A 20,230-nucleotide genomic window follows, 5' to 3' on the forward strand; every position below is an offset into this window, starting at 1 on the left:
TTTGTGTTTGTGTGTGTGTAGATTGACAATTGAAGTTTGTGTAATTGGTAGATAGCCGAAAATATTGATAACGCTTGCAATATTGATTTTAGAATGAAAGTCTATAGATATTTTTGCAGCTGAAAATAGGAATATGTAGAGAGAGAGAGAGGGGATATACGGAAACAAGTGTAATGTTGTTGATAGAGATATATGTGGGTACATATTGGATATATAATGTCTACTGTTCCTAAAGAGGAAAGCGATAAAAACGAATTACAATATTGTATTGCCGTCAGAACAATAGTTACCAACTCAGCGTTAAGCAATTGACTGGCTACATGAAATAAAGTGTGAATTTCATATTCGATTTCGAACGGACTGAAAGGCAAACAGAGGTCATTGAAGGTAAATGACAACGACAAATTCAAAAGCGAAAATCAACTTCACGTCACGTTAAGGGATATCAAAATATATATTTAAATTGAAAACAAACTCTAATATCACTAAAGTATATAATTAATACTAAATAACTTAAGTATGCAGCATATTTGACGAATCAAAAATTAACTATTCAGCTGGTTTACCTTGCCCCTTCTTCAACCCTTTCACGTTGTATTCAAGTTTTAACCGTGAGCTTAATCCGTTTTTCGGTGCAACAGCAACATTTTCAACACGCGCCATCGTTGGTCTTTATTAACCATTATCCTAACCCCACCAAAGAAACCCCATCAAAACAATGGAATCTAACAAAATCCCGCTACAATCTCAAGCGCAACCAATTCAAAGTTTTTCTTTTTTTATTATTTTTTTTTTTTTTGGCAAACGAAATAGAAACAAAAAGTTGAAAAGAGAAAACAAAATCAAAAGGGAAAAGCAACAATCGAAAATCTTAATCAAAGTTTTGTAAAGTGCTGTAAACTATGTAGTTTATAAACCCTCAGCTGCTGCATACAGTTTCATTTTTCTTCCTCTTTTTTTCATTTGGGGGAGAGTTCCGTTTCCTGCCCACTCCCGTGCCTCCCTCTGCTAACAAACACGTTTTCAGCTCTGTTCTCAACATGGCTCTCCATTACGTTTGTTTATACGCTTTTTCGCTCTTTGCACTTCAAAATCAAAAGCAGCAGCAGCAGCAACAACAACAACAACAGCAGCTGCCAAAAGTCTTGAAGTGCCTGCAAGTGGCAAAGTCTTTGGCCAACAACAGAAATAACACAAATAACAAATAAATGCAAAAAAAAAAGATAAAGTTCCAGAAAAATATACAAAAACTTGCCTCAAATTTTGCACAAATTTGCCAGCTAAAAAGTCTAACATGCATAGGGCGGAGGAGGGGGCCAAGCAGGCAAACAAAAATACCAAATAGTTGTTGCCTTCATCTGTGTGCGCGTGTGTGTGAATTTGTTATGCCTGCTTTGTTATTATTGGCCTGGTCAAGAGCTTTGGCATTAGCCCTTAGCCATAACATGTTGCATACAATATTTAGCCTACTGTTTGCAGGAGGGGAGGGAGAATCGTCGCAACAACAAACAATTAAAACAATTTCTTCAATTTCTTGGCAAATATGCAAAACTTCTTTGAAATTAGAGAGCTTTTGCCTCTACATATGCCTGTATTTTATTTATTTTTTTGTTAGTTTAATACTCTGTTTTTAATAGGATGAAGGCGGAATATTGACTTAGGCATTATATATAATTTTAAAAAAATTCATGTCGAAAACTAGTCGAATGGAGCTTATAGTCGCATAGGTTTACCATCTATCCTTGTTTGGGTATTTGTTTCTGTTTATTATTTCTATGTGTAGAAAAATGTTACTATAAATATATAAATTCTACATGAATATAACAATTTATATTTAATCAACGAAAATGTAGAATTAAAAGTATACTTATTTATATTTATATTTATATATGTTTCAAGGTAAATAACTTAAGCTTTACAGGCATTTCATATACTTTTAAAGTGACAGCTTCAACCCAGTTACTGTTTGAACCTCAGTTTCAATATCTCATTTTAAGAAGACATATTTGAGAATTCTACTTTTAGTTAAGATATATAAATCAAACACTCACTGAATATAAATGCAATCTCGGTCTCAGCCAGAGTATTTAGCAGTCGATTCTTTTTTTTTTTTTTTTGCTCAGCAACATTATTACCTGTGTATTGTTTATGCCACACACACACACGCACTCACACACAGAGAAAAGTTGCCAAGACTTTGCTCTTCACATTTCAAGCTGTTAAATTAAAAATGGGCTAGCTGCCTCGTCCCAACCCCCTTGGACAATTGATTGCAACACCTAAGGGGGAGTGCATAAGGTGGGCGTGACAATTGAGCGACGTGGGCTGATTTCTGGGAGGTTATGTTGCTACTCCTGCAGCACATGGGTAAAAACTTTTGAAATTAAATCTGTAAAATCTCACAAAAGTTTGGTAGTGCGCGTATGTGTGTGTGTGTGTGTGTGTGAGTGTGTTTGTAGCAGTTCAGTTCTTTGAAGAAGTTTTCGTATAATTTTATATGGCACAGAAATAATTTTAACTTGACTGAAAATGCAAAGTTTTTGCCCTCTGTCGCTGGCCATTTCTCCCGCTCTCTCACTCTCTCTCTCTCTCTCTCGCTATCTCATACTGTTTTTGGTCTGGCTATAACTCGATAGTCGCCATGACGAACTGACATCATATTTTGTTATTAGCCAAATTAGTTATCAAATGCACTAGACGCTCATTGTCAACATGCAACGACCAGCCACACACACACATATATACACACGCGCAGTTGCAAAACTCATTAATAACAACCTGCAGGGAGAGAGAGAGAGAGAGAGAGAGAGAAGCTGGGAAAGAGAAGTATTCGCGCAGCTGAAAACCGCAAAATTGCATTGCATGACGGCGGGCGACGCAAAACAACTAAATAACAAACAACAGGCGTCAAATTACACAAAACACAAACCAGACATTGCACACACACATACACAGCCACAGCCACAGCCTCACACACACACACACGTGAATGTGCATGCCACACATGGCGTATGAACAACAAATTAAATTTAGATTTATATAGAAAATGCAGCATACACACACAAACATACATACAACTAATTGTAAATATTATTGTGTTTTGTGTTAAATATAATCAAATGTTGCCCTCGCGGCGTGTCATGCTCAATGATTAATTACGTCTGGCAGCGGAGAGAGGTTGAATGAACAACTACTGCAGGGCAAAACTAGATATGATAATAGTAATAATAATAATAATATGATTAACTACTTAGCTGACATATAAAGGTAGAGAAGAATTGGAAAAGTGAATAGTGTAGAGGAAGGCAGCTAGAAGTAAAGTGAATAGGATAGAGCTGATTGAGTGCAATATATTTGTAAATATAACTAAATATAAATAATTAATTTATTTAGATTTAAATTTGTCAACTTGATGTTGAATGCACAGGATTTTTAAATAGAGAACCATAGAGATAAGTGAGGAACTTGCCCATCCTTGCCCATCCACTCCTTAAACGTATCAGATCCTTTAAATGAAATGAATGAATGACTTTTATAGCAGCTTAATATACAAGTCCAACAGGCTGACTGACACTTTGATATAAACGTTTTATTGGAAACCGCCAGCTAAATCTGGCTCATGCACACTCAAACCCAAACACACACACACATCTCACTCGACGCACAAAATTTGGAAGCAGCGCGATTTTAATTTCGTTATATAATTTTTGGTTTTCCAAAATGTAATTTACTTTGGGCTGCAGCAGCTCAACACGCAACTGATACTGATGTCTGTGTATCTACATATATTTATATGTGTATGTGTCTTTTTTTATTGCAGGGTCTGATCCAAATCCATTGGCATCGGCGTATATGTCAACAGCCGCTGGTTTACCGCAATTTGGAAACACCACCGCACTGTCCACCTCACCGTTGGCCAGCGTTGCGCTGAGCGCCGCTGCGGCCGCTGCTGCGGGCAAGCAGATTGAAGGTGAGTAATTGGGGGGAACGGGGTGGGAAAGGGGAAGGTGGCGGGTAGGGGCTCGTGGTAGAAGGGGAGAGGAGAGAGTTGCATTTGGGGAATATGAATTGGGTTCATTGGGGAGTTTGGTTTGAAGCTCTCGCTGCACACAAATAGAAATGTCTAAATGCCAGGCATTTTGATAAATGCTCTAAAATGTCCGACTGCGGTTCTGTCAGTCAGTCAGTCAGTCAGTCAGTCATGACGGACAGTCAGTCGCTCCCTCTGGCATTACATAAAACTAAATGTTGCCGTTTTTGCTGCCATATTTGCCGCTGATGCTACTATTCCTGCTACTGCTGCTGCTGCTGCTGCTGGTGTTGCAACATCAAATGCATTAACCCGCTCATCGCTGTCAGCGTCATTCGCATTCGCATCTATTTTGCGGTTTCGCTCGCTGCCTTTGTGCCTGTCATGCAGCCCGTTTGGTTGTCAATCTACTTAGTTATTTGCTGCTGGATTAATCTTTCATTAGTCTGTATGTGGGTGGATGTGGGTGTGGGTGAGTGGATGTGGATGTGGATGTCGATGTGGATAAATGTGTGTGAACTACTGGGTGTACTTTCTGTGTTGCGGTGGGTGAAAAGGCAGCTGTTATGCAACTTGTGTTTCTCTGAATGCAAAGCAAGCACGTAACGCAGATTCTTATGTGCTTTGACAGCAGTTATTGAAGTGTGGAGTAAAGAGAGGTTAAAAACAACTTTATGAAAGTTAAGGAACTCAGATTAGATCACTTTAGTAGCAGAAAAGCATTCTTATATTAGTATAATTGTATCAAATTACAAATATTGAATGGTTAAAATATATAAGTTGCTCCCTATCAAATGATATAATCGAAAAAAAGCTATACAATTCTGTATTCATGCTATAAGCATATCAGGCTGTAATCCTTTTTTCAATTTTGAATACGTATGGAATAGATTTGCTTCATTGTCTTTGTCTCACAGTCAAAATGAAAAAATTCTCTTACAAATGAGCCCAGAGATTTGGTCATCCTACATGAATATTGAGGCCGAAGCAAGCAATTCCATACAACTCTGCAAAAATCAAAGCTGTCTGGATAGGCTGCTTGCATATGCACGAGCAAATAACTTTCAATTGCACAAAATCCAAAAATGAACTTCCCATCGAAAGCAACTAGAACAAAAGGAGAGAGAGAAAGAAAGAGAGAGCGAAAAGCCCTATATAACAGAACATCGTCTCCTTTTCAATTCACATTTTCGATTGGCAAAAGCAGATTTAAGGCTGTTTGCTGATACAAATCCTTATTCGCTTTTCAACTCCAAAGTGTTGGAGAAGATAGGAAAAATCAATAGGATCAATCAACTTAGACATTTTCCAACACATACACACACACACATTAAGTAATGCGAATTTATATGAACGGCATTTTGCTGCAGCTTAAATTTTTATCAGCTTTTGACACAGTGTAAATATTACACACTTGACACACAATTCCATTAGTCAGACGTGAATGTCGATATCAGAAAATATTGCAATGTGTTCGACACCACCCTCTAAGCACACGTACACACACACACACACTCACACACACACACATACACGCTCTCTGACACCCACACACAGATCAACTGCAGCGGCAACAGCGAATTGCGCTTTGGCACACATAACATTAAAGTTGCATGTGATATGCGGAAAAGGGGGGGTGGAGCTGCGCTGCTAGGGTAGGTATGTGAGAGTGGATAGACGGGGTAAGGGCAGTCACTGCTAAGCAGATAGCAAAAACGAAGACGAAGACGATGACGACGCTGATGCTGATGCTGATGCCGCTGCTAATGCCACTGCTGCTGCTCGGGGAAAATGCAACGGAAAATGTTTTGGCGTTGCACTTTTTGCCATATTTCCGGTTACATAAGCAACAGTCGTCAGAATGTGAGACGTGAGTGAAAGAGACAGGAAAGTTGAGAGAGAGACAGACTGAGTGAGTGCACGAGGGGCAGAGGTCGCTTGGCTTGGCGTCTGGCGGCATTCACCATGCCAAATAAAATATATACGATGAATATACATATACATATGTATGTATATGTTATATTGATATGTATATGTATGTGAGCTATATGTATATGTATATATTTTTGCAGTTGACTGACTTTTGTGGATGCCGCCGCCGCTGCTGCTGCTGCTGCTGCTGCTGCGTCTTCATCTCTCTTTCTCTGTTTGTGTACGCGTCTGTGTGACTTGTTTGCTTTGCTGACTCATGATGTTGCCCGAAAAATTCCCTCGTGGCCAACAAAAATACACAACAAGCGCAGCACACATACAGAGAGACATGACTGGAGCATCAGTCGTCCACATTCAAACAAATTGCGCATGTTATGCGACATGCGAGCTGCCATGTTTACGCCCCCTGCACATGCTGCCCACCTCATGCCTCATATGACCCCCCTCTATGCTCTCTATACACTTGACTGCATTTTGGACTAAACTACTCGAGCATTATATCTATGTATATATACTTTTTTTTTTTTTTTTTGCCCCTGATCCCATAAAGTGGGCAAAAAGTTGGACTTGCGGGGATAATTAGTCTCATATTAGTTTTTCAGCAGGTGGGAAAGCGTTGTCGGTATGCGCATGTGTGTGTGTGCGTATCACAAAGCGGAAATTAATTGAGTTAGAGTTTAGTTTTGGGCTATTGATTTAGCATTATCTATTATAGATTAGATATGGGAAAACTTTTAGGTTTTATGTTTGCATATTGTCATTAATATCTTTATTATGTACATAAAGTTTCAAATTATGGCATTTAGAAAGAGATTATGCAAAGAAATTGTTGTAGATTATCGTAAATATATTTAGTATGTAGGCGAAGCTTCAATTGATGAAGGACACTCAGAATTCTTGATATTTCAAAGAAAATCTTTTACTAAAATTTGTGCTCTTAAGATTTTTGTAATCATGCTCCTCGTGTATTCAATACTTACGAGTATATGCTATAATTCATGTATTTCAAATTTCTTTCTGGTGAGTCCAGAGAGCGTTTTAGCTTAGCTTAAATAAAAATTTACCGACTTTAAAAGGATATTAAAACTGAGTTGTTGTTTTTTTTTTTTTTTGCATACGATTCATTAACGTGAGGTAACAAATTTATAAATTTACACTGAACTGATCATTTTCTCCATTGGCCTGCATTAAATAATAAAATTAATATATATATTTTATTAAAGTTTATCTTGCGCAAATCGCCTGTCATTAGCTCAAGCATATTTTCATTACTTAACTGGTTCATCCAGCTTCTTACGTATGCTACGTTATGATTGTTTCTCTGCTTCTGCTTTGCTATGTTTACTTTATCGTTTGCATGCTTCTAATTTGTATCTCTTGAATTATTTACGCTCGCCTGATTCTCTATAAAGTTAAGCAGCTTGTTAACTGCTGCATGCATTATAACGTCGAGTCTTTGGCTTAAAAATGTAGTCGACTCGGTATCATTATCATTACGTTGGGCGCATTATTCCCCAATGCAACTCGCTGCAAGCCGCAGAAAAACCCGCTACAAAATATAGAATAAAAAAAACCTTTATATATGTAACAAATTTCGCCACAGCAGTTTTTCTTCTTCTCCTTTTTACCCACATATACGAATAAACATCCTGTTTTGTTTTTGTTGTGTTGTGTTGTGTTGGGTGTGAATGTGTGTGTGTGTGCTAGTGTGTGGCGGTAGTTTTATGTGTGTGCGAAAAACGATTTCCTATATTGCATTTTCCTCTTCCGCTGAGCAAAGATGCCGCATCCGTTTCGAGTTCTTGTCTCCATGTCTACTCCAGCTTGTGCTTCCTATTGATGCACACACAGTCACACACTAGATATATGTGTATATATATGGAGTATATATATCCTTATGCCCCCGCTTTCTACTGCTAACATGTTTGCTAACAAGCAGAAGGCCAAGCATTTTTTTCCATTTTCTCTTTTTTTTTTGCAAATTTTTTTATTTTTTGCCCGCGTTTCAATTCGGTTCTCAAGGGCATGGCCCAGCCAAATGGAATTTATATGGCAGCATAACATCTGGCTGCATACAGTTTTATTGATTTTATTGCCATGCACACACACAGATACACATATACACTAACGCTTGCACTGGTTGAGAAATGTTGCTCCAGATCCTAGAAGATTCAAGTGGAATTCAATGTCTTTTCAAATATTGTCACTTAGATAATTATAACTAAATTTATCTTTAAGAAATACTTATAAATATTTATGCATTCTTATGTGAAATGTGAAAATATGAATAGCTAAAGAGAGAGTTTGCCTTGTTGTTCTTGAGAAAATCAAAAAAGAAGAATTCTTGCAAAAGAAACCAAAAAAATGTTGCTTGCTCTTGGTTAAATTTATATGTTTTATTTAAAAATTTTTTATTAGTATTTCTGTGTATATTTCTCTCAGTGTATATTTTAGCTTGCTCACTATGTCCTATGCCTATGCTCATAATCACTCACTGTGTGGCATTCGACTGGACAATCCGCAGTTAAACTCAAGCTTGTAGCAAATCTTTCTCTCTCTCCTGCTTCCTCTCACAGTTTATGTGGTGTGTGTGTGTGTGCCGTGGATGCCTGTACTTGCTTATTTTATATTCCAACTTCCGGCTTATGCACATGACTTTAAGCCGGCTGCATCCGTTTGGGGGTTTGTCTTGCTGTTGCCATCTTTTACGCCCTCTCGGGGCAACCCACCACCCCCGCTTGGCGCCCTCCTCTGCCAGTGTCATATTCGGCTGTCTTTTGCAACGGCCTCGCATTTAAAGCATATTTATTTACTACATGAACTAGCTGTACTCACTACCCACTGCTTTAGCCGGTTAGTTGCAGCATTTTATTTTATTTTGTATTTTTCTTATTTTTATTTCTCTCACATCCTTTTGCACGCTTCCTGCTTAATTTTGCGCCTGTCGTCTGCGCCTGTCTACATGCTTATAACTTGTTTCCTGTTGTTGTTACTCCGTTACTGTTGCTTCTTCTGCCCGTGCTGCTTCCCCTTCTGCTATTCTTTTTTGTTGCCGCTACTCGTGCTACTGCTGCTGCTTCTGCTGCTTATGCTCATGTCGTCATTTGATAAATTCCACATGCTGAGAATTTATCTGCCCCCAGACATTGTTGTGCCACCCGCAGCTGCATTTGCCGTCTCCACACACAGATTGCACAAATCTGCAGCATTTATTTATGTACTTTTTTTTTTTCTTGTCTAGCCTTAACTTCGATTTCAGATTTTTCCAACTATGAAAAATGTTGGAAAAATCTTGTTGATATCGTTGTTGCCAGAGCTGCAAAAGAAAGCGTTCAAATGCATTAGGGTTAGGTTGTTGCAACAGGCAGTTAGATGCGAGCAAATATATAGTACTTAAGAAACTATATGCTGATGCACTTGATATCTAAAATTAAATCGAATTTAAGCTGATTTATAAATTCAATAGATGCCAAGTTCGACAATTTCAGTTAAATAACATTAAAACCTTAATATTGGTCCACAAATTCCCCATAAAATTTAAATTCCTTTGGATTCCGCGCTCACAAAAGTATGCTATAAAAAGTTAATTTTATATCTTTCTCGGTATATTGACAGTAGCCAAGCTCTAACTTTTGTCGTCGTCGCCATCGTCGCCCTAGCGACAAATTGAAGCTTTTGCTAATTATGTATTTCTGCTCTGTTTTCGGAGCAGTGAATTTTCTTTTTTTGTATCATTCCACTTGAGGCTCACACGTGTCGCTCATTAGTCGCTTAATTCAATGAGGAGCAAGCGGAACATTTTTAAGCGTTACTTAGCACTCTTTAATTAACTAACAACAAAAGCCAAGTCAGTGTGTATCAAATTAATTGCAGAGTGTGTGCAAAATAGCAAAGCAACAGCGTACACACACACACACACACACGCATGCACACGTTTACAGACAAGCGAAGTCAATTAATGCATGTAGAGCAGCATTTGCATGGGCATATCTGCAGGCCATATAATGGGAACAATGAGCAAACCCTGGCCCACACCTATGCCCAGCTGGGGTTGGGGCGGGTGCGAACGCCTCTTAATTTGTGCGTTCATTTTATAATCGCATCAGTCACTCACTTGAGCTGTGGCTCGTCAATGGGCGGCCGAAAGCGAAGTCCTTTGATTTGTGCCTGGAAATTCAATCAAACTAAACGGAGTAGGCATTCGGGCGTTTGGGGTGTGGCACGTAGGGCTTGGCATGTGCATGATGCACTGCTACTCGCGACAAAGATGACAAAAGATGTATCTATGTTATTAATAGTGCTGCTGGCAAACGATGATGAAGTTGACAAGCTCAACAGCAACAGCAACAACAATAACAGCAACAACAATACCAACGACAACAAGAGCAGCTAGGATATGGAGGAGGCATACAAAGTTATTTGATTACAATGCGCCATTCTCTATGGGCATTGTGGGCGTGGCACATGCATCAAGTCGGCATGTACATAAATTGCAAATTGTTGTTGTTGTTGTTGTTGCTGTAGCTGTTGTTATTATCCTTGGCCATGCATTTATGATAGCGTTGATGTGCAGGCTTTGCAGATTAATTACGTATACGACACGGGTGCCGAACGTGGTGGGGGCAGTGCATCCAAACTCTACAATAGCACAAAGCCAGCTAAAGAAATTTTCAATAGCTATTGTTTAAAGATTTAAATTAAGACGATTACCTTAATTGATAGAGATGGATAGATGGTAAACGAGAAGCCTTTGGTAATACTTTAATAATTAAATGATAGGTATAACATATAATAATTACGAATTTATATTATTGAAAGCAATCCACAAGAGCAAAGACTTGATTTTTTTTTTTTTTTTTTTTTTTTTTGTAAATTGAAATTTTGACAAAACATGTTAAATGAGGAGATTATGGCTAAAATTTAATACTGAAATGTTAGGATAGTGAAAGATTATTTATAGATGGCATGTCCATTATATTAATAGGTAGACGCGAAAGCAAATCAAATTTAATTTTGTTAATGATTTTTTCAGTTGTACAAAGCTTCAGAAAATTACCAAAATTTATAATACTTATACTTTATATTTTATGGAATGAGGATTCATTTATATTAGCTAGGCATATATTGCAGAAGCGAAGGTTCTGTTTTATTTTAGTTTACAGCTTCATTAAGAATTTCTATCCTATGAAAGTATACACATACATACATATATCGATTATATCTATTTTTCGTTACTTAATTAATATTGGAAATTTTAGGAAAGCTGAAGTAAAATTTTTATGATTAGAGCACAGAAGCAAGAGAAATATAATTCCACTGAAATTTAGCTAATCTTAGTTTTTCTATATATGAAAAGTTTTAATGTTATCCCAAGTTGTAATATCAAGTTGGTTAGCAGAATAATATATATGCTTATATATTTTCAAAAGTCATTGCCGATCTTAACTGCAGCTTCTTAACAAATTGTTTGGCTATTAGCGGAAGTAATGTGCCCTGGCAAATTGACAGACCTCAAAATGTCAGCTGCCAACTGCTACTTAAAGCGTCATTAAAAGCAGCTCGAAAGTGAAAACCTAATGGCAGCACCTACAACAACAACAAAAACAGCAACAAGGAGACTTTCTACTGCTACTGCTACTGCAACTACTGGCTGCTGTTTGGCTGGCTGGCTGCTGCGGACATTGACAGTAATTTGCACGAAAAGTGCAAACCGCAGCAGGACGAAGCCGTTGACGAGAGCGCAGCTGTTAATATGCGATGCCAGCGACAGTTGGCGGCACGTGCTGCTAAACAAAATGTGACACGCCTCCACACACACACACACATACACCCTCACATACTCACTCTCACACAGCCGAGCACTTGGGCGCATCATTTCCGCATCCGCTTTGGCAATCAGCCTCTCCGCCCGCTGCCCTTCGTGCTGGCCTCGTCTTGCCCACTGAGTACATATAATTTTAGCTTTTGTCTGCTCAAATTTCAGCTCATTTGAGCATCTGTCATTATGCCAGAACTTTACGTTTGTGTGTGTATGTGTAAAGGGAGGGGACTGGCATGTGTGTGTGTGGACAGTCAGACGTGTGTAAGGTAAATTAATTGCTCATTGCAAAGATAAGACCCTGAGATGAAGACCCCTAAAAACGACTGTTGATTGGGCCAGTGGACAAGAGATGAAATGGCCTTAAGTTGGGACTAGATAAAGTGCCAAATTAGACGTGCCTGAGGCTGACAGTTATTGCATTCCATATATTTGTGTGTGCTTACTCAGGTGTATTAAGAGTTTGCTTTGCAGAAAACTTGTAATGAGAAGATATTAAAATATATAGAATTTTGAATGGGATAAAAAAGGAGGATAATATTTATTATGTTTAAAGACAAAAGTTATAAAATATTCAAATAGTCATTTGCTCATTGCCTTTATACTTTATATTTCTTCCAGGTCCTGAAGGCTGCAATCTGTTTATCTATCACTTGCCACAGGAGTTTACCGACACCGATTTGGCTTCAACTTTCTTGCCATTTGGGAACGTTATCTCGGCAAAGGTGTTCATTGATAAGCAGACGAGTCTCTCGAAATGTTTCGGTTTCGTTTCCTTCGATAATCCGGAGTCGGCACAGATGGCCATTAAGTCAATGAACGGCTTTCAGGTGGGCACGAAGCGTTTGAAGGTCCAACTGAAGAAGCCCAAGGATGCATCCAAACCGTACTAGGAAAAAGAAAAGCGTGAGCGCTTCAATATGAACAGAGGAGAAGATTTAAAAAAGAGAGTGTGGGAGAGTCAGAGAAAACCTAGAATGGAGAAGAATCCAGCTGCAAGAACAAACTTAACAAACTTATATTAACAACAACAACTATAGCTAAAAGAGCAACAATAAGAAATGTTTACCCTTGAACAAATATACCAACTCGAACTAAATTGTCAAATGGAGTAGTCCAATGAAGAGTTACCCGTGTGGAGCGCGCGCGTTTAAAGTAAACCAAAAAGTCAAGAACCCTACGTTGTACGTATACCCTATGAAAAATCTAAACGAAAAATTATAAAAAAAAAAAAAAAAAATTAAAAAAAAAATCAATTAAAAAGACATGAATTTGTGCCAAAAAAAAGAGACAGCAAATATATATTTTGCTCGTTAAATGTTGAAGTCGAACAAAAAAAAAAATAAAAAAAACCTCCTACACCTAGAGATACCCTATAATTTTAGTGCCTTACCTTAGCGTTTAGTTCTGTCGATACACTTTCTGTTTGTTACGCTTTGAAGTTATTTTCGCAACAAATTTAACGACACATTTCAAAACCGATATTTTTTAAGCTGTTGTCGCACAGTTAAAACATATTTTAACAATTCATTTTTTTGTACACTCTCTTTTTTTTCTATTTCGAAAATATGACACACATAAATATATATATTTAATCTGTTTCAACTGTTAGCTTTTAAGTTTCACAACAAAGAAAAAACAAAACAAAAAATCTTTCAAAAAAAAAAAAAAATAACTTTAAATTTAAATCAATTTTGAACAATTCACACTTGTCTCTGTTTCATTTGTTCATCTCATGATGTTGCAAGTCACAAGTTGTTTTGAATGTTTGTTGAATATCTGAAGTTCTCAACTAAACATTATTATATATATATACTATAAAAAATATATAATTATATATTGGTTACTTTGTTTTGTTAAATGGATTATCTTTTTATATGCAAATGCGTATATGAATATTTTAGTTTTTAATGCCAAACTGAATTGTTAAAACAAAGAAAATTATCCAACATTTTTTATTTGTACTGAATGGAAAAATACAATGTTTTTGTTATACTTAATTATCCTTACTCAAACATTATTATTATATATTTCGTTTAGCTTTAATTTTTATTTACTGAGCTACAAAATTGTTTAGTGTTAATGTGAGAGAATAAAAAATACAATATATATATTTTTTTTATAATTTCAGCGACTAAATTTTTTTTTTTTAGAATTATTTTATTTTTATTCACTTATTATTATTAAAGCAAACCCACTCCTCTTTCGATCAGTGTATTTTTTCTGTACTCATTTCAAAATGTTTCCATTTTCATCATGTTTAGATTTTTTTCATGCATTAAACATTTTGTAGTTGAATTGAGTAAATTTATATATTTTGCATTAGTTTATGTAGAGCATAGTTTTGTTTATGTAAAATATTTACACACTTACACTATACACACACATATACACATAATACATGCTTATTTAAATATACAAATAAAGTTTTGTTTTCTGTTTCAAAATGCACATGAACGCAATTTAGTGTCTTTATTTGTTAATCTGATGTAAATCACATAAATATTTATTGTTCGTATTAATGATTGTATTTTATTCTCTGTCCTATTTAGAATCTAAGTAAACGTTTCTTCGAGTTGCCCTAGAATATGACTAATTTAAACCAAATTATTTCGAAGGCCAAGTAAAGTGATGCTGCTAACGAGTCAAAAGGTGAGCGCCAAAAAAAAAATAAAATAAATGTATATATTCAATTCAAATTTTATATATATTTCTTTTCTTTCAGTTGTTTGCCGTCGTTCTGTATAGCACTTTAGTCCCATTTATATTGTACATACTATGCTGCCCATCAAATTGCTGTCATACATAGAAATTCGCAACAAGTGTAAATTTTTATAGCCTTGTACACAAAAACCGTTTGTAAAAAAAAAAAAAAAAAACAAAACAAAAAAACAAAAAGTACCACACACACACACACAAAAACGAAAAAAAAAAAGTTGAACAATGAGCATGAAAAACACATCAGACAACACCTTATATAGAGGATAATTGTAAGATAGCGCAGCATTATGCCATTTTAATAAAGCTTGCAAAGCAAAAACTTTTATTATATATATATATTAAAATAAACAAAAAAGAGAAAAAAATACAAAAAAAAAAAAAAAAAAAAAAATAACATGAAGAAAAAGAAACAAACAAAATAAGAAATACTGAGAAGACGTGACGTGAAAAATAATATAAATCTAGCATAAATTATGTGTTATGATTTGTTTACAATTTTGTAGCAATACAAAAAAGCATTGACAAATCAAAGTTTTGGAATACCAATTGAAGTGAGTTGCCATACCATTCGCATTAGAGCTGCCACCTAATCACCTGGCAAGCTTTAAAGCCAATTGAGTCACTGAAATAATATTCGGGCTTCTTAGGTAGCATACTATTATTTCTATGACGTATATTTACATATATGGCTGCAATATTTATTTAGCTAATTTATTTCATCAAGCATTGTAGTAATTAGTTAATTATATATATTATATAAAAAGCTATAGGTGTAACTCTAACTGTGTGCATTTTGTGTAACTATCTGAATGTGGCTTTAAATTTAAAAAGGAAAAAGCAAAATGCTTTTTTTTTCAGTGGCATTTGAAACGCATATAAATTGTAGTTAAAGATTAAGCGTTTTTGTCGTTGTGTAATTAATTGTAATTAACTAGAAATTGTAAGTGTAATTTTTTAGAGAAACAAAGCAAGGCTGTGTGTGTTCTAATTGATTAAATGTAAGTCTATATAAAAGTATGTGCGCAAAATAAAACAACAAAAACAAATAATTATAATAATAATTTGCTGACTTCGATTTAAGCGATGTAAATCGAAAGCGAGAACGTAAAAATCTAGTGATAAAACGCAGTTAGTTAAGTGGATAAATATATATATATATAGATGTATATATGCATTATTGTATATTGATGTATAAATCAAACTCACACACACACACACACACACACATCATCTCACAACAACTAAAATCAATAAAAAGGTGTCATGAATTTTTTATATTAAATACCAAAAAAAAAAAAAAAAAAAACGAATTATTTTCTAGCTGAATCGGTTTGCTGCCAGATAAATCTAGATTTGGCAGCTGCTTACGCTAGTCTAGCGCAATTTATCAAATTCTTTGGTTAGTTGAGAAACTTTTTAGCTAACTTTTGCACTGCCAAAAAACATACACGTATTTTGTATGTGTGTGTGTCTACATAATGTTGACGAGCAACTAAGGAAAACTTCAACAATAAACGAAATATTTTGCTAAACTTGCGATTTGCATATGAAAAAGTTTATGCCAATTGTAGACGTAGGCGAGGGAGAAGGTGTCTATATGCAGTGGGAGCTACGAGGCGTATATTGCCCGACGACGGCAACATGTAAACAAATTTACCAACTACGTGACGCAGCAGTGCCCCAAGAAATGCCAACGAATTGAGATCCATCTGCATACAGCATCCATCCATTCACTTGCCGTCTACAGCTCTGGTTGGATGTGTGTGTGTGTGTGTGTGTGTGTGTGTGTGTGTGAGCCAGACGTATCCACCGTCGTTGCATAATCCAAATCCAAAGTCGAATCTTAACGCAAGATTTATTTCCATTTAAATCATGCGTGGAAAAGTTTGCTGCTGCTGCTGCTGTTGTTGGCAGCAAAAGGCAAAAATCTAACGTATGAGGGCCTTGGGAGTTGCCACTCACAGATAGGATTGCAGCAAGGGGGGCATAGAGGCACAGCACACGGTATTAATTTTGTCTTGGCATATTCAAATATTTTGGCTTTTGATTACGACAAAAGTTTTTGGCATTTTTGCCATGCTTAGTTCGACAACAACAACAACAACAGAGGTACCCGAAGGACTAGCTCTTATCCTGTCAAATGAATTATTTTTTCGGCTTCAGATAAGCGTTAAATGCACACAAGATAAAACCGATGAAGAAGCAGAACTATTAAATCATGGTGAGCAGACAAAAATTCAAGTTGATTTTTTGCCTCCGACCAAAGCCGAAAAACCCTTGCTGGTGTCTGTATGCCAATCGCTGTATATCGAATAATCGAAAATTGTAAGTGACGGGCGTGGCTGGTATTTTATTTATTGATAGAAATTAATTTTATATGCTGCTGGTGAGTAAGATTTTATGGGAATTTTTGGGATTTGGGTTCGCATAATTTAAGTTGCTCGAATGGTAAAACATAATGTCCTACAAGAATTTAAGACAATATGTATATGTATCAAGAATTTACAACTTGTGACTTCTTCATTCGTAGAATAACCAATTACAGTACAACTGATGGGGTTTGATTTTAATTTAACAATACCTTTGCTCTGTTCACAGTGAGTGAACACAAAGAGAGAGCAATTCCTGCCATTACAGGAGCTTAAGCTGTCATGTAAGACGTATGGGTGGTGGATTCCCCACTTCGGTAATTATCATATATGTATAATTAAATCTATATTAAAATACCCAAAACTACATATATAATATGTAAGAAGGCTCTAGTCGAGACTGCTCGACTAGGATATACCCTGAACCCTCTAAGTTGATATTCTACTCATTCTGTATTTCCTTTATGCATACACACGCATCCACACGCACCTATAAACATTTGCTCTGCTGACTGCGCAGTTAGCAGCGACTGCGCTTTGGCTGCGCTGCAGTGTGGGCAATATTATGAGAATTTATTTGTTGAATAATTATTTTTGTAGACATACAATCTTAATGAAGCTTTCAGAGCGTGATCATATGGCTAAAATGTGTGTACATTCCAAAGCACAAGTCTCTAGTACTTGAATTTTTTTTACAATTTGGGGGCGAATGGGGCGTGGTATCCAAAATCTGTAAATAACAAAATCTTCGTATCGATCACAGTAAATCTGAAGTCTCTAGGCCTAAAAACGTTTAAATTAGACTGAAAAAACAAAATCAAATTTTCGATTAATCGCGATAAAAAAGTTATTGGATGAGTTATCGAACAAAAATGATGAACTTGTACTGCGTATGGTACATGCGAGTGTGCATGCCAAATTTCAGCTCTCTAGCTCTTATAACTTCTGAGATCGACGATTTCAAACGGACGGACGGACAGACGGACAGGGCTATATCGACTCAGTTCGTCGTGCTGAGCAAAAATATATATACTTTATGGGGTCTGCGATGACTCCTTCTGCCCGTTTTACTTTTTCACAAAACCATTATACTCTGATATTCCATTTTCAATGGGTTCAGGGTATAATAACAGTATGCAATGATTTAAGCATACTTATGCCTAAGAGAGAGAAACCTCTAATATCATACTCCAATTTATATGAAATTGAACTGCATATTCAATCACATTTCACATTCCACACTGTGCTAAAAGTCCAATTGAATTTTCAAATTCTTTCAATTAGGCAGCTCGCTTAATAGCCATTTGGCTATCAGCAGCAGCAGAGCTCGGGCATCTGTAGCCAATCGTGGTCCTAAACGTATACTCGCGGCATAGGGTTCAATAGGTCTTGATGCCACTCAACGTGGCCCCATCTATCGCTTTCACCTCTATACCCTCACTACTCTAAATGTTAACATGCCCTGGCTCATTCTCTCGGTGCTCTGTACGCCGTGCATGTGCTGAGCGCTAAGCAGATTAGCAAAGTTTGTAATTACGTTGGTAATTGATTAGGTTCGAACAACAAACTGCTAATAAGATTATTGCAGTCGAGAGCAAACCGAGCTGAAAAAACAACTTCAGCCCAGAACAGACTCCCAATCAAATAGAGCAACAACGATAACAACAACAACAATAGCAACAAGCCCAAAAACCGAACACGCAACAAAATTCGAAGCGATTTGTGGCACAAGTTTTGCATGGAGCATCCCGCACGATGTTGCCTCGCGCTGAGCTCTTAGTCAGCTCTCCCTCTCTGTCACTCCCTCACTCGCTCTGACTCGTTCCCACGCTTGTTTGCACAATTTGTGGCTGGAGAGGAGGGGGAGAGGTGGGGCTCTGGGCTTGGGGTAAGCTCACGCAAGCCGGAAGAACAACAATCGACCGCCGAAATAACAATGGCTTTGGCGCGTTTGCCAGTTTTGGCATTGGGCGTATTGTTAATGGCATTGCATGCAAACACACACACACACGCACATACATACTGAGATAGATATATACACACACACAAGACAAACAATTTAGTGGCATTGCAACGTGGGCAAACAATCAGCGCTACGTCTGAGGCACACTTGCCACCCATTGGCTGAGGTTGAAGATGGGGCCAGTGTCCACTGTGGTGTTTCTTTGCCCGCCAAGCGGAAGCGGAAGTGCATGACCAGCTGCATGGCTATACGAGTGTTTGTATGTGTGTGTGTGTGTGTGTGTGTGTGTGTGTGCGTGAGATAAATGCCTGCCACGGCGCAATGCAAAGCCGCAAGGATATCAGTCGTTGTCATTGTCGGCAGTGCGGGGCTCCGCTCAGCTCGGCTGCCGATCGGCTTTCAGTTGCTGATTAAAATCGAGGCCCATTGGCTGCATGTCCTGCCAGCCAGCGCAGCCATCGATCACACTCAAAATGACGCTCAAATAACCCACACCCGCACACACACATTCACGCACACCCACACACATATGCACAAAGTGAATTTGATTTTGAGCGGCAGCTGAGCACAAAGAGAGCAGCAGAAGATGGGGGTAAAAAAAAAAATGAAAAGGATGCAAACCGTTTGGGAATAGCTGCAATTTTGCACGTGAACACGCTCGTCCTTCGCTTTTGGGCTCGTCCTGCTGCGCTATGCTGCCATATCACTTCCAGTTCACTTGACATATATGCAGCAGCAGGTTCGGCTGGGCGGGGGCCTGGCCAGGGCGTGGCAGCATCGGCTCGCATTGCCCGCCATGTTCGCTTCGCTGCCAGCGTTCAGCTGCAGTTCGTGAGTTTTTAGCTTGTCTTTTCTTTTTTTTCAGCTTTCTTTTTGTTGCCGTTGCTGGCCCGCTCAATTCCAAATGCATTGCCAATCCCAAATGCTTCATTCTGTGATGGGTATGGACTGTCAATATCCCCGTTTCTGTATATACCTCAACTGGCGGTTGTTGTTGTTGTTGGCGCAGTGTTGGGCAAATCTCGACAGCTAACCCAGTTTTGCGCTTTTTACGGTTGAGCTGCTTCCTACAGTGAGAGACAAACACACAAAATTGTTATGTGGCTTCCGTGCTGCTCTTATGAGTGGCATTTCGTGTTGCCAGTTTTTGAAATCTGTTACCTGTGGCTACGGCAAATATTGTTAATATTGCATATTGATTCGGATAAATGCACTTGGGCGCCGCTGTCAGAAAAAAAGCTGTCCGCTTGGCTAAACCACCGGCTAAAAATATTTAAGTATTTATTGAAATTTTATATAGTAAAAAGAAAAGTGTAATTAAGCCAAGAGAAATTGACTTGAAGCTTATAAAGAATTTTAAAATTTTATTTTCATAGGTTACAAAGATTTCTTTAGGC

At 37.4% G+C, this 20,230-nt stretch overlaps 1 protein-coding gene across 7 annotated transcripts in view; it reads left to right on the plus strand.

Moving 5' to 3' along the window:
* bru1 (bruno 1) overlaps positions 1–14,737 on the plus strand; it is a 138,118-nt gene extending 123,381 nt beyond the window's left edge. For 6 of the 7 annotated variants that reach the window (XM_089464993.1, XM_089464991.1, XM_089464994.1 and 3 more), the window contains 2 exons: positions 3,821–3,970; positions 12,402–13,905. In XM_089464993.1, coding sequence (XP_089321119.1) covers positions 3,821–3,970; positions 12,402–12,673 — 422 coding nt within the window. In that variant the 3' untranslated portion in view covers positions 12,674–13,905. Of the gene's footprint in view, positions 1–3,820; positions 3,971–12,401; positions 13,906–14,332; positions 14,433–14,505 lie in introns of those variants that run through there. The other variant, XR_016269335.1, reaches the window with a different exon arrangement.
* The last annotated feature ends 5,493 nt before the right edge of the window (positions 14,738–20,230 follow it).

This window comes from Drosophila arizonae, chromosome 3, assembly GCF_054131065.1.
Source record: "Drosophila arizonae isolate 15081-1271.41 chromosome 3, UAZ_ARI_1.0, whole genome shotgun sequence".
Classification (NCBI taxonomy): Eukaryota; Metazoa; Arthropoda; class Insecta; order Diptera; family Drosophilidae; genus Drosophila; species Drosophila arizonae.